Here is a 15,255-nt window from a genome sequence, read left to right as displayed (position 1 = left end):
CAATATGCCAGTGAATTTGGAAAACTCAGCAGTGGCCACAGGACTAGAAAAGGTTAGTTTTCATTCCAATCCCAAAGAAAGGCAATGCCAAAGAATGCTCAAACTACCACACAATTGTACTCATCTCACACGCTAGTAAAGTAATGCTTAAAATTCTCCAAGCCAGGCTTCAGCAATATGTGAACCGTGAACTTCCTGATGTTCAAGCTGGTTTTAGAAAAGGCAGAGGAACCAGAGATCAAATTGCCAACATCCACTGGATCATGGAAAAAGCAAGAGAGTTCCAGAAAAACATCTATTTCTGCTTTATTGACTATGCCAAAGCCTTTGACTGTGTGGATCACAATAAACTGTGGAAAATTCTGAAAGAGATGGGAATACCAGACCAGCTGATCTGCCTCTTGAGAAATCTGTATGCAGGTCAGGAAGCAACAGTTAGAACTGGACATGGAACAGCAGACTGGTTCCAAATAGGAAAAGGAGTACGTCAAGGCTGTATATTGTCACCCTGCTTATTTAACTTATATGCAGAGTACATTATGAGAAACGCTGGACTGGAAGAAATACAAACTGAAATCAAGATTGCCGGGAGAAATATCAATAACCTCAGATATGCAGATGACACCACCCTTATGGCAGAAAGTGAAGAGGGACTAAAAAGCCTCTTGATGAAGGTGAAAGTGGATAGTGAAAAAGTGGGCTTAAAGCTCAACATTCAGAAAACGAAGATCATGGCATGTGGTCCCATCACTTCATGGGAAATAGATGGGGAAACAGTGGAAACAGTGTCAGACTTTATTTTTCGGGGCTCCAAAATCACTGCAGATGGTGACTGCAGCTATAAAATTAAAAGACGCTTACTCCTTGGAAGGAAAGTTATGACCAACCTAGATAGCATATTCAAAAGCAGAGATGTTACTCTGCCAACAAAGGTCTGTCTAGTCAAGGCTATGGTTTTTCCTGTGGTCATGTATGGATGTGAGAGTTGGACTGTGAAGAAGGCTGAGCGCCGAAGAATTGATGCTTTTGAACTGTGGTGTTGGGAGAAGACTCTTGAGAGTCCCTTGGACTGCAAGGAGATCCAACCAGTCCATTCTGAAGGAGATCAGCCCTGGGATTTCTTTGGAAAGAATGATGCTAAAGCTGAAACTCCAGTACTTTGGCCACCTCATGCAAAGAGTTGACTCATTGGAAAAGGCTCTGATGCTGGGAGGGATTGGGGGCAGGAGGAGAAGGGGACGACAGAGGATGAGATGGCTGGATGGCATCACTGACTCGATGGACATGAGTCTGAGTGAACTCCGGGAGTTGGTGATGGACAGGGAGGCCTGGCGTGCTGCAATTCATGGGGTCACAAAGAGTCGGACACGACTGAGCGACTGATCTGATCTGATCTGATCTGACAGTATGAACTTGATCCTGCCTCATCATTTAACTTCTTGACATCTTGCTTTCATTAAATGCACAACAGGGCAAAATCATACAAGTGACCCCATCTTATGGGGGAAGTAGCATCCTTGAGGCAAATGCAGTTGATGTGAACCCCCTGCGCTCACGCAAGTAAAATACTGAGAGCCTGTCCTCAAACCAGCTCAAGAGGGGGCATCTAGGAGTCCCCGCCCCCCAACTACAGACCTGTCTGCTGGCTTTCCCACTAATGCCCTTAGCCCAAGATACGGCAAGAGGGATACAAACTGTAACTGTGGCTGGAGGTTTCAGAGAGAAGTGGTGGTGGTGGTGTTCAGTCTCTAAGTCATGTCTGATTCTTTTGCAACCCCATGGACTATAGCCCACCAGGCTCTTCTGTCCATGGGATTTCCCAGGCAAGAATACTGGAATGGGTTGCCATTTCCCTCTCCAGGGGATCTTCCCAACCCAGGGATTGAACTCATGTCTCCTGAATTGGCAGGCGGGTTCTTTATCACTGACTCACCAGGGAAACCTTCAGAGGGAAGAACTACTTGAGATGTGAAAAACATGGCACGAGACAGCACTCACTCACTGTACTGGCTGGGTTGGGGAGAGGCTGATCAAGCGTAACACTGATGACAAAGAACAAACCTGCCATCTTACTGAGCACTTTCTCGGTGCAAAATAGCTTGAGGCTTAATTTATCTGAACAGTGGCACAAGGCCAGTACTATTATTGACCCCATTTTTTAAAAAAATTCTCAGCAAGTTAAAAAAATGTATCACCATTCCAGCCTTCACATGAGCCCAGAACCTGGGGCTGGTCATGGAACAGGACAACAAACAAACCCAGATACCTGACACCTCTCTTTGCTGGATCCCTGCTCCCCAGAGCGGCTGATAGCGGGGCCACTCCTTTGGCCTCTGCCCCATCACCCCAACAGTGCTCCAAAGCCAAGGCAGGCAGCCTCATGATCCCTGAGCCCTCAGTTCTGAGGCCGCCCCTACACCTCCAGTACTGGAGGAGCCTGCTAGGGTCTGGCACCATGGATCTGGCCCGATGGAGGGAGAGACCATGCAGGAGGAGTTGTCACAAGGTAATAGTCCCATTTTAGAGAAGAGGAAACACAGGCTCGAAGAGATTAGGTGACTTACCTGTGGTCACACAGCACTAGACGCCTACGACCACAGTCAAAATCAAGTGTGACTCCAGACCCCACTAAAACATCTGCCATGGGGACCCAACATCAGCAGGTGAGCCCTTTCCTCCCAGGGGCAAATGCTCCAGATTCCCCGCTCACCTGTTGAATTCCGGAAGCTTCTCCAGGTCCAGCAGGGCTGAGTGGCAGGTGACCCGGCTCAGGTCAAACTGTGTGATCAGCTCTGGCAAGGTCCGGCCCATCTGGTTCTCTGCAAGTGAAGAGGCCCAGCTGCTCAGCGTTCCAACACCCCACTCCCCTGTAAACCACCCATCACCACTGCATTTTCAATCACAAGGAAGGGTGACCAAACAGATTTGATTTCTAGTCATTTTATGTATCAAGGGTCTGGATGAGCTTTCATTTGCAGAAAGGGTTCTGTCACTAAGGGGGAAAGCTTGAAAATAAAATCTGCCCCAAATCAACCCTCACTGCCCTCAAAGACATGAGCTGCAAGAACAGCCTGCTCAACTGTCTGGCTATGCGCCAGGGATCCCGATTGACTGGTTTTAGATGGGGTCTGAGCAGAAGTGTACTTTACAAGCTTCCTGGGGGATTTCAAACTGCAGCCAGAGTGAGAAAGCTGAGCCAGGAGCTGCTTCCCTCGAGCCGCAGCTCCATGCCACGCCGTCAGCGGCATCCTGGTCAGCTTTGCGCCTCTGCCACATCCTTCACTAGCTGTGTCACTTTGGTGAGTTACTCAACCTCTCTGGGCCTCATAAGCTTCTAACAAACAGTGGTGATAATACATCCCCCTCATGGGTATTTTAAGGCTTAAATAAGACAAGTGCAGAAAAAGCAGTAGGCAGACTATTTATGGCCATGTTTTCAGAAACCACCCCTGACCAAAGGTCATTCTACTTTGTGCGTCATCAAGATGTGGGCCTGACGTCTTGGGTCAAGCTTGCAATAAACTAGGGTCACAGTAATACTGGTAATACTCCCAGAGTACACACTTACTCTACTCTAATAACCGCAATAATCACAGGATCTGTGGTTTTTGTGCTTATCGTGTAGCAGATACTGTGCTGGTGCCTCAAAGGAGCTCAGTGAACCCGAACTTAACTCAGAGAGGAAGACACTTAATTAGCTCCATTTTACAGATGAGGCAACCAGGGCTCACAGATCATAAGCTCCTTTGAGACCAGAGATTACTGGCTCAATAAATGGTGGACAAATAAAGAGAAAGAACTCATATAAGATCACACAGCCATGGCTTCCCTGGTGGTCCAGTGTCTAAGAATTCACCTTGCAATGTAGGGGACACCAGTTTGACCCCTGATCTAGGACGATGATCCCACATGCCTCGGAGCAGCTGGGCCCGTGCACCACAACCACTGAGCCCGTGTGCCAGGAGCCTGTGCTCCTCAACAACAGAAGCCATCACAGTGAGAAGCCCGCAGACCACAATAAAATAAATAAACTAGGGAAAAAAAATCACACAGCCTTTGGACAGCTCAGCTGGGACTGAAGGCCAGGTAGCCTGACCCAAGGCCCCAGCTCCTTACCACTATGGTCCTGCCAGGACCTCTCAGGGGAGTGGGTACCTGCAAACCCTGAACCGCAGTTGGTGATGATGTCGAGCAAGGCGTCTGGCAGGAAGCCAGTGGCAGCAAAATGCTCCAGGAAGATGTCCCCTTGCCTCTTGGACAGCTTGCTGCCATCCCTGTTGAGGAGCAGGGGCAGGTGGGCAAAGTGTGGGGGTTGCCAGCCCAGGGCCTGGTAGAGGAGCAGGTGCTTGGAGGTGGAGACCAGCCACTCAGAGCCCCGCAGCACATGGCTGATGCCCATGTGGTGGTCGTCCACCACGGAGGCCAGGTGGTATGTGGGGAAGCCATCGCTCTTCAGGATGACCGGGTCCCCCTCCACGCTTGCCACCTCATGCCGATTCCAGCCGTATACCAAGTCGTTGAAGGCTGGTGCCTCCCCCTCCAGGCGGAAGCGAATGGCAGGCTTGGGGTCCGTGGCCAGCTTCTGGGCCACCTGCGCCTGGCTCAGGCTCCGGCACCGATTGTCATACCTGTTGGGAAGCAGAGCGGGAGCTAAGAGTTACTAAGAGCATTGGTGATGGGCGTGAGCCTTAGCCATGTCTCTGATAACTGTGACCCTGGGCAGGTCATTTACCTCTCTCAGCAGTTTCTTCAGTCTTGAATGGAGATAATAAGGTTGTTATGTGGGAGAACTAAGTGTAATAACATAGCACAGCAGACTCAAGTCTGTTTCCTTTCTTCCTTGCTTGACATTCTTCCTTGTCAAATGTCACCCAAGAAGGTGAATCACGATGGGTGTTGCTAAGTGTGCAATCCTATTCCTCTATACAACTGACCCGTCCACACTGGATCATTCTAGTCACTTAGATTCAAAGAGATGTACGCCTGGCAGGTAGGGGATGATGAAGATTCTGGGAAAGATTTTTCTCTCCAAGTGAGCCTGAGAGTGAGCCACAAGCTGCGGCAGCCACTTGGAACTGACTGAGGGAGGGAGGCAGCAAGAGAACAAGAGAGTCCCGCCTTCTCAGAGCTGCTGGTTTCGTCCTGGAGTCCCACACCCCTGGCTGCTGCAGAATGAGAAGACAAATGTCTACGTGGTCTATGCTCTGACTACTCAAATGTGGTCTGTGGACCGCCAGCTTCAGCCTCACTCGGGAGCCTGTCAGATATGCAGCATCTCAGCCCCTCCCCAGACCTGCTACATCAGAAGCTGCCCGTTAACTAGATCTTCAGGTGATTCTTCTGCACATTAAAGTATGAGAAGCTCCAGTTTGTCCATTTTAAACAGAGTATTAGTTACCTGCTCCCAGAAGTGTCCTGACACTCAAATGTAACACTTGAAAGCACTGTCCTTGACACTGACCTAAATGTTCAATCATAAATGGCTTCGTGGATTCCAAGACAGAGCATGATGGTAATTAAAAAAAATAACCTGTCAAAGGGCAAAAAGACTGTTTATGATTTAAAAAGCAATGCTGCAGTGAATGTCGTGACCTTGTATGAATATCCAAGCCCATGTCCAAAGAGTTCACTGACATTGGAACTTGAATGCAATGCTATTAGCTTGAATACAAGCTAATAAAGGGCCACTAGACAGTATCTATCAAAGCCGCAAACTGACCCTGAAACTCCAAATCTAGGGAGGTAACCCAACACACACACTCTACAGATGTGCAAAATGATGGACATCAACATTGCTCCTCAGCACCCTCAATTTTTAATACAAAAGATTAGAGGTAACATGAATGTTCATTAGTAAGGAACTGATGGAGTGAGGACTCAGCCCTGTGACAGAATAGTCTGCAAGCGTAAGGAAATTTATAGACTCACACAGACTGATCCTCATCACAGTCAGTGGCATCTATAAGCTGCATGATACGATATGTGTGATACCAATTGAGCAGAGAAGGAGGGGAAACGGCATGCATTCATCAGGGTCTGCACTGCATGTCTCTGCAGGAGACACCTTTGGACTGTCTCTGGAGAAGGAATTGGAGAGCCAGAGTCAGGGCTGGGACAGATCTTTGCATATACACCTTCCTGAACATGAGACAGATTTTACTAATCTAAAAAGAGAGAATTATTTTAAAACATTTACTTGGCTGTGCCAGCCCGCGGGATCTTTTTTTTCGGTTGTGGCATGTGAACTCTTGCTCTTCCTAGGTGGCTCAGCAGTAAAAAAATCCACCTGCAATGCAGGAGACACGGAAGCGCAGGTTTGATCCCTGGGTCGGGAAGATCCCCTGGAGAAGGAAATGGCAATCCACTCCAGTATTTTTTCCTGAGAAACTGCATGGACAGAGGAACCTGGCAGGCTACAGTCCATGGGGTCAGGCTACAGATCATGGGGTCGCAAAAGTTGGATGCGACTGAGCGACTAAACAACGTGAACTCTGAAGCTGCGTCATGTGGGATCCAGCTCCCTGACCAGGGATTGAACCCAGGCCCCCGGCATTGGGAGTGCGGCGTCTTAGCCACCGGACCACCAGGAAGGCCCCAAATAAGAGAGAATGTAAATTACCTCACACGCCTGAGGCCCAGTGTGGCAGGCAGAGCTGACCCGGCCCCAGAGATACCCCTCCTGGTGTTTTTGCCTTGTGTCCTCCCCGCCCTGGAATGCAGGCTGGCCCTCCTGACTTCCTTCTGGTGACTAGAGCACAACACAGCCACGAGACGTCACTTCCTCGATCGGGTGACACAGAGGCTGCAGCTTTCACCCTGTTCGCTCCCCTCCCTGCCCACCGCCTTCTCCCCAGCTCGCCTGAAGGAACGCCAGCTGCCAAGCAGTGAGCTGCCCCGTAGAGAGAGGCCCACTCAGCTGGGACTGTTGTCTCCAGGAAACAGCCTCTGAGAGGGATGGAGGTAGATCCTCGGCGAGCCCAGCAATCAAGGTAACAGCAAGGCTGGCCTAGACCCTGATGGTGGCTTTGAGAAACCCTGAGCTGAAGGAGCTAGCTAAGCTGTGCCCAGACTCCTGACCTGGAAGAACCCTGAAGTAGGTAGGTTGGGTGTCATTTGTTATGCAGCAGGAGCGAACGAACACAGCCACCCCTAGGGAGGCATGGTGACAGGCTGGGGCTCTCACCGGGGTGTCTGGCGGTTCCTCAGGGCCTCCTTCTTCAGGAGCTCCAGCCGCTGGGGTGAGCAGAAACACGGGTACGCAGCACCGCTCTTCAGCAGGGCTTCAGCGGCCTGGGCATAGAGCGCAAGCCGCTGAGACTGAAGGTAGGGCCCAGCAGGCCCTCCGCGCCGGGGGCTCTCGTCCGGGGGAACGCCTGGAACACAGGCAGAGGGCAATCACCAAGCAATAATGACCCCGAAGACACAGCACAGGTTCCCAGGCACTGCTACAAGCGTTCCACACACCCCGGTGGTGGTGGTGGTAGCTGCTCAGTCGTGTCCGACTCTGCGATCCCACGGGCTGTAACCTGCCAGGATCTTCTGTCCATGGGATTCTCCAGGCAAGAATACTGGAGTTGGTCCCTTCTCCAGGGGGATCTTCCCAACCCAGGGATCAAACCTGGGTCTCCCGCATTGCAGGCGGATTCTTTACCATCTGAGCCACCAGAGAAGCAATTCACACACATTGCAGAGCTTTTAACCCTCCCAACAATCCATGAGGCCGTCACTCTTATAATTTCCCTTTTCCAGATGAAGAGATAAAGCACAGAGGGAATAACGCTTAAGATCACAAGGTTGGTGGGTAAGCAGCTGGATGGAGGTGCACGGGCTCCACGATCCACACCCTCTTTGGCATATCCTCTCCCTCCATCCTTGCCCCGAAGAGGGACAAACCAGCCCTGCCCTGGCACAGCGGACTCAGGAGAAGCAGTGTGGCTCAGGGACAGCCCGTGCAGCCCAGCTGGACTCTGGCTTGGCCCTGACAAAGGGTGGTGCCATGAACCTGCGAGGCTGCTTTCATATTCTGTGATCACTGTTAAGGCTCCAAACCACCCAACCTGGTAGGTGCTGTTGTGAACCCCATTCAGAAAGGAGGACACAGGAGCACCGAGAGGCTGTGTCATGTCACCTGGCCAAGGACAAGTGGGTACAACAACATTCAAAGCCAGGCTAGCTTGTCCCAAGTCCATGCTCTTAACCACTCCGTGGACTGCCTCTTGCACTCCTTAGCTTTCCTATGCCTTGGTTTCCTCCTCTGAAAAGTGGAGCTAAGAGTCTACTGTGCAGAGTGACTAAGACTTAAATGCACCAGTGCTCACAAAGTGCTTAGCCCAATGGCTTCCGTATAGAACATGGAAGCTGCAACATAGCTGTTAGATCAAACGTGATCCATTATAAGCCCAAACCCCAATCCAAGGTCTGGTTTCCACAGATCACAAAGGATAGATTTCACTTATAAATGCTTCCAGGAGAGGCAGAGGGGACACAGAAGAGCTGGATGATGGTGTTTCTGTCCTCAGAGGGCTTTCAAATGAATTAGGAACCTAAGGACAGAGTTAATCCTGCACACCCGATGTCCCATAGTCTCTGGAGGTAGAGGGGCCTGGGCTCAAAGGCACCAGCCAGCTCTAAGGCCAGGCAAGACACCTTGTAGAGCCTCGGTTTCCTCTTTTTAAAGAAGAAAACAAACATTTACTTAGGTTTCCCTGGTGGCTCAAACCATAAAGAGTCTGCCTACAATGTAGGAGACGTGGGTTCAATCCCTGAGTTGGGAAGATCCCCTGGAAAAGGAAATGGCAACCCACTCCAGTATTCTTGCCTGGAGAATCCCACAGATGGAGGAGCCGGCTACAGTCCATGGGGTCACAAAGAGTCAGACACGACTAACACATAACATATATTTACTTTCTCCTGAGGGTCATCATGAAGCTGGAATGGGACAGACTATGGGAAGGCTCAGCACCCTGCCTGGCATATCTCAGCTCTCAACAGGTCCTGGCTGCCAGTATCATTGGTTCTGTTGATAATGGTATTGCTTCATTTGTCAGAAAAGGGGGGCTGGGTTACATGCATCTGGGGTTCCTTCTTGATCTAATGTTAGCATGTCCAACATTTGGTATACGCTCCAGGGTTTAAGAGAGACTCCACTAGATGCACAAAAAAAATAGTATGTAAACATTCATAGAAATTTGACTCATCATATCCCAAATGCAGAAACAATCTAAATGCCCAACCACTGATGAATGAATAAGCAAAAAGTGGTATCTCCACATAATGAATATTGTTTGGTCATAAAAAGGAAAGAATTCATTCACACTACAACATACATGCCACAACATCCCCTTTAGGGATCATAGCCTTGTCCTGGAGAAGGGGCATGTGTACCTCGGTGAAGCTCTGAGCCAGGCCGTGCAGGACCACCCAAGACAGACAGGTCACAGTGGAGAATTCTCACAAAACGTGGGCTACAGGAAGAGGAAATGGCAATCCACTCCAGTGTTCTTGCCGTGAGAACCCCATGAGTGGTATGAAAAGTCAAAAAAATGATACCAGGCTATAAGACCCACCCCACCCCCAAGTTGGTAAGTGTCCGATATGCTATTGGAGAAGGGTAGAGGGCAATTACTAACAGGTCCAGAAGAATGAGGCAGCTGGGCCAAAGCGGAAATGACGCTCAGTTGTGGATGTGTCTGGTGGTGAAAACAAAGTCTGATGTTGTAAAGAACAATATTGCAGAGGAACCTGGAATGTTAGGTCCATGAATCAAGGTAAATTGGATGTGGTCAAGCAAGAGATGTCAAGAGTGAACATCAGCATCTTTAGGAATCAGTGAATAAAATGGATGGGAATGGGTGAATTTAATTTATATAACCATTTTATCTACTACTGTGGGCAAGAATCCCTTAAAAGAAATGGTGTAGCCCTCATAGTCAACAAAAAAGTATGAAATGTAGTACTTGACTTCAATCTCAGAAACGCCAGAATGATCTGTTTGTTTCCAAGGCAAACCATGCAACATACAGTTAATTCAAGTGTATGCCCCAACCACTGAGGCAGAAGAAGCTGATCAGTTCTATGAAGACCTACAACATCTTCTAGGACAAACACCAAAAAAAGATGTCCTTTTCATCCTAGGAGATTGGAAGGCGAAAGTAGGAATTAAGGAGATATCCAGAATAACAGGCAAGTTTGCTTTCAGAGTACAAAAATGAATCAGGGCTAACATTAACAGAGTTTTGTCAAGAGAACATGCTGATTACAGCAAACACTCTCTTCCAACAACCCGAGACGACTTTACATATGGACATCACCAGATGGTCTATACCGAAATCAGACTGATTATGTTCTTTGCAGCCGAAGATGGAAAAGCTCTATACATCAGAAAAAAACAAGACCTGGAGCTGACTGTGGCTCAGATCATGAGCTCCTTATTGCAAAATTGAGGCTTAAATTGAAGAAACACAGGGAAAACCTCTAGGCTTTTTGTTGTTGTTCAGTCGCCAAGCTGTCTGACTCTTTGCGACTGCAGCATGCAAGGCTTCCCTGTCCCTCACCATCTCACCATGTCCACTGAATCGGTGATCCCATTCAACCATCTCATCCTCTGTTGCCCTCTCCTGCTTCTGCCTTCAATCTTTCCCACCATCAGGGTCTTTCCCAAAAGTCAGCTGTTCGTATCAGGTGGCCAGAGTATTGAAGCTTCAGCTTCAGCTTCAGCATCAGTCCTTCCCAAGAGTATTCAGGGTTGATTTCCTTTAAGGTCGACTGGTTTGATCTCCTTGCTTTCCAAGGGACTCTCAAGACTCTTCTCCACACCACAGTCCAAATGCCTCGATTCTTTGGCGCTCTGCCTTCTTTAAGGTACAGCTGTCACATCCATACATGACAACTGGAAAGACCATAGCCTTGACTATACGGTCTTTGTTAGCAAAGTGACGTCTCTCCTTTTTAACAGACTGTCTAAGTTTGTCATAGCTTTTCTGCCAAGAAGCAACCGTCTTCTAATTTCATGGCTGCTGTCATCATCTGCAGGGATTTTGGAGCCCAAGAAGAGGAAATCTGCCACTACTTCCACGTTTCCCCCATCTATCTGCCATGAAGTGATGAGACCGGATGCCATGACCTTAGTTTTTTCAATATAATATTTAGTTTTAAGCTGGCTTTTTCACTCTTCTCCTTCACCCTCATCAAGAGGCTCTTTAGTTCCTCTTCACTTTCTGCCATTAGAGTGACGTTATCCTCATACTGAGGTTGTTAATACTTCTCCCAGCAATCTTGATTCTAGTGTGTTAACTCAACCGCTTCAACATTTTGCATCATATGCTCTGTGTATAGGTTTATTAAACAGGGTGACAATAAACAGCTTTGTTGTACTTCTTTCTCAATCCTGAACCAGTCAGCTGTTGCTTACAGGGTTCTAACTTGCTTCCTGACCCACACAGAGGTTTCTCAGAAGACACGTAAGAAAGTCTGGTATTCCCATCTCCTTAAAAGTTTTCCACACTTTGTGATAATGCACACAGTCAAAGGCTTTAGCATAGTCAATGAAACAGAGGTAGATGTTTTTCTGGAATTCCCTTGCTTTCTCTATGATCCAGCGAATGTTGGCAATTTGATCTGTGGTTCCTCTGCCTTTTCTGAACCCAGCTTGAACATCTAGAAGTTCTCGGTTCACATAATGCTGAAGTCTAGCTTGAGGATTTTGAGGATAACCTTACTAGCACGGGAGATGAGTGCAACTGTCTGGTGGTCTGAACATTCTTTAGTACTCCCCTTCCTAGGAACTGGGATGAGTACTAACCTTTTCCAGTCCTGTGGCCACTGTTGGGTTTTCCAAATTTGCTGACATATTCATTGCAGCACTTTAATAGCACCATCTTTTAGGAAGTTAAATAGCTTTGCAGGAATTCCATCACCTCCACTAGCTTTATTGGCAGCAGTGCTTCCAAAGACCCACTTGACTTCACCTCCAGGATGTCTGGCTCTAGGTGAGTGAGGGAACACACCATTCTGGTTATCTGGGTCATTACGATCTTTTTTGTAGAGTTCTCTTTCCATCTTTTCTTGATTGCCTCTGCTTCTATTACGTCTTTACCGTTTCTGTCCTTAATTATGCCTATCTTGGGATGATTTAGGTATGACCTAAATCAAATCCCTTATGATTATACAGTGGAGGTGATGAATAGATTCAAGGCATTAGATCTAGTAGACAGAGTGCTTGAAGAACTATGGATGGATGTTCCTAACACTGTACAGGAGGCAGTGACCAAAACCATCCCAAAGAAAAACAAACATAAGAAGGCAAAGTGGTTTTCTGAGGAGGTTTTACAAATACCTGAGGAAAGAAGACAAGCAAAAGGCAAGGAAGAAAGGGAAGATAAATCCAACTGAATGCAGAATTCCAGAGAAGAGCAAGGAGAGATAAGGAGGCCTTCTTAAATGAATGACGCAAAGAAATAGAGGAAAACAAGAGAATGGGAAAGACTAGAGATCTCTTCAAGAAAACTGGAGATATCAAGAGAATGTTTCATGAAGGATGGGGATGGGGACAATAAAGGACAGATACAGTAAGGACCTAACAGAAGGAGTAGAGATTAAGAAGAGGTGGTAAGAATACACAGGAGAATTATACAAAAAAGGTCTCAATGCTCTGGATAACCACGATGGTGTGGTCACTCACCTAGAGCCAGACATCCTCGAGTGTGAAGTCAAGTGGGCCTTAGGAAGCATTACTACAAATAAAGCTTGTGGAGATGACAGAATTTCAGCTGAGCTATTTAGAATCCTAAAAGATGATGCCGTTAAAGTGCTGTACTCATATGACAGCAAATTTGGAAAACGCAGCAGTGGCCACAGGACAGGAAAAGGTCAGTTTTCATTCCAATGCCAAAGCAAGGCAATCCCAAAGAATATTCACACTACCACACAAGTGTGGTCATTTCATGTGCTAGCAAGGTTATGCTGAAAATCCTTCAAGCTAGGCTTCAGCCTAGCTTTACCATCTGGTAGCTAAGACGGTAAAGAATCTGCCTACAACGCAGGAGACCTAGGTTCAATCCCTGGGTTGCGAAGATTCCCTAGAGAAGGAACTGGCAACCCACTTCAGTATTCTTGTCTGGAGAATTCCATGGACAGAGAAGCCTGGCAGGCTACAGTCCATGGGGTCACAAAGAGTTGGACACAACTGAGCGAATAAGCAACAGCAGGCTTCAGCAGTATGTGAAATGAGAACTTCCAGATGTATTAATGTAAGCTGGGTTTAGAAAAAGCAGAGGAACCCAGATCAAATTGCCAGCACTCATTAGATCACAGAGATAAGCAAGGGAATTCAAGAAAAACATCTTCTTCAGCTTCACTGACTATGCTAAAGCCTTTAACTGTGTGGATCACAACAAACTATAGTAAATTCTTAAAGTGATGGGAGTACCAGACCACCTTACCTGTCTCCTGAAAAACCTGTATGGGGGTCAAGAACCAACAGTTAGAACCGGACATGGAAAAACAGACTGGTTTCAAATTGGGAAAGGAGTACGTCAAGGCTGTATATTGTCACCCTGCTTGTTTAACTTATATGCAGAGTACATCATGCGAAATGCCAGGCTGGATGAATCACAAGTTGGAATCAAGATTGCCAGGAGAAATATCAACAACCTCAGATACACAGATACCACTCTAACAGCAGAAAGTGAAGAGGAACTAAAGAGTCTCTTAATGAGGATGAAAGAGAAGAGTGAAAAAGCTGTCTTGAAACTCAGCATTCAAAAAACTAAGATCATGCCATCAGGACCAGAGAGCCATCACGTCACGGCAAATAGAAGGGGAAAAAGTGAAAGCAGTGAAGATTTTTATTTTCTTGGGCCCCAAAATCACAGTGGATGGTGACTGCAGCCATGAAATTAAAAGACGCTTGCTCCTTGGAAGGAAAGTTATGACAAACCTCGATAGTGTATCAAAAAGCAGAAACATCACTTTGCCAACAAAGGTCCATCTAGTCAAAGCTATGGTTTTTCCAGTAGTCATGTATGGATGTGAGAACTGGACCCTAAAGAAGGCTGGTGATGGTGGTTTAGTCACTCACTTGAGTCCAACTCTTGCCTGCCAGGCTCCTCTGTCCAGTATTCTTGCCTGGAGTGGGTTGGCATTTACTTCTCCAACGGATCTTCCTGACTCAGGGGTCAAACCTGGGTCTCCTGCACTACAGGCAGATTCTTTACTGACTAAGCCACTAGGGAAGCCCAGAAGGCTGACTGACAAAGAACTGATGCTTTTGAACTGTGGTGCTCGAGAAGACTCTAGCACTTACACTCTTGGACTGCAAGGAGATCAAACCAGTCAATTCTAAAGGACATCACCCCAGAATACTCACTGGAAGGACTGATGCTGAAGCTGAAGCTCCAATACTTTGGCCACCTTAGGTGAAGAGGTGACTCACCTGAAAAGACCCAGATGCTGGGAAGATTGAAGACCAAAGAAGAAGAGGGTGGCAGAGGCTGAGATGGTTAGCTAGTGTCACTGACTCAATGCACATGAATCTGAGCAACTCTGGGAGATAATGGAAGGTAGGGGAATCTGGAGTGCTGCAGTTCACGTAGGCACGATGACTTAGTGACCGAACAACAACATACATGGGTCTTATGCTAAGTATAAGCCAGTCATAAAATGAAATGTCTCAAACAGGCAAACCATACAGACTGAGGTTAGTGGTTGCCAATGGCAGGAGAGAAGGAGGAATGGGGAGTGCCTGCTAACTGGTTTGCAGTTTTGAGTTGATGGAAATGTTCTAGAATTAGAGGGGTGATGGATGCACAATACAGTGAACATACTGAAGACCACTTTGAAATGGTGAATTTCACATTATATAAATTACAGGTCGACTCCTGAAGCAAGAACATCCAGAAATTACCCATCTGGGGTGTGGATCTCTGCCTGCTTCGGTCATACCCTTGGGCCGAGCCGAGGGCTCTAAGAGGCTGGACGCATCAGTCTTGCTCATCCCAGCGCCCTTGTGCTGGCACAGTCTGTGGGACGTGGAGCACGTGCTCCACACATGGCCAATCATGATCTCTTGCCCATCACTGTGTCCTCACGTCACATTTCCAAGCCCCCTGGTCTCCCCTGATAGCTCAGTTGGTAAAGAATCCGTCTGCAATGCAGGAGACCCTGGTTCGATTCCTGGGTCAGGAAGATACACTAGAGAAGGGATAGGCTACCCACTCCAGTATTCTTGGGCTTCCCTTGAGGCTCAGCTGGTAAAGA

General features: G+C 47.7%; 1 protein-coding gene across 2 annotated transcripts in view; it reads right to left on the bottom strand.

Annotated features, from left to right (window-relative positions):
• Positions 1-15,255, bottom strand: part of EARS2 (glutamyl-tRNA synthetase 2, mitochondrial) — a 34,390-nt gene that overhangs the window by 14,473 nt on the left and 4,662 nt on the right. For both annotated transcript variants that reach the window (XM_006071173.4, XM_044935587.2), the window contains exons 3-5: positions 7,184-7,373; positions 4,156-4,628; positions 2,711-2,819 (exon numbers count right to left, since the gene is read on the bottom strand). In XM_006071173.4, the coding sequence (XP_006071235.4) occupies positions 2,711-2,819; positions 4,156-4,628; positions 7,184-7,373 (772 nt within the window). The remainder of the gene's footprint in view (positions 1-2,710; positions 2,820-4,155; positions 4,629-7,183; positions 7,374-15,255) is intronic.

This window comes from Bubalus bubalis, chromosome 24, assembly GCF_019923935.1.
Source record: "Bubalus bubalis isolate 160015118507 breed Murrah chromosome 24, NDDB_SH_1, whole genome shotgun sequence".
Classification (NCBI taxonomy): Eukaryota; Metazoa; Chordata; class Mammalia; order Artiodactyla; family Bovidae; genus Bubalus; species Bubalus bubalis.
The sequence above is the reverse complement of the archived record's forward strand: the minus strand, read 5'-3'. Positions and strand labels throughout refer to the sequence as shown.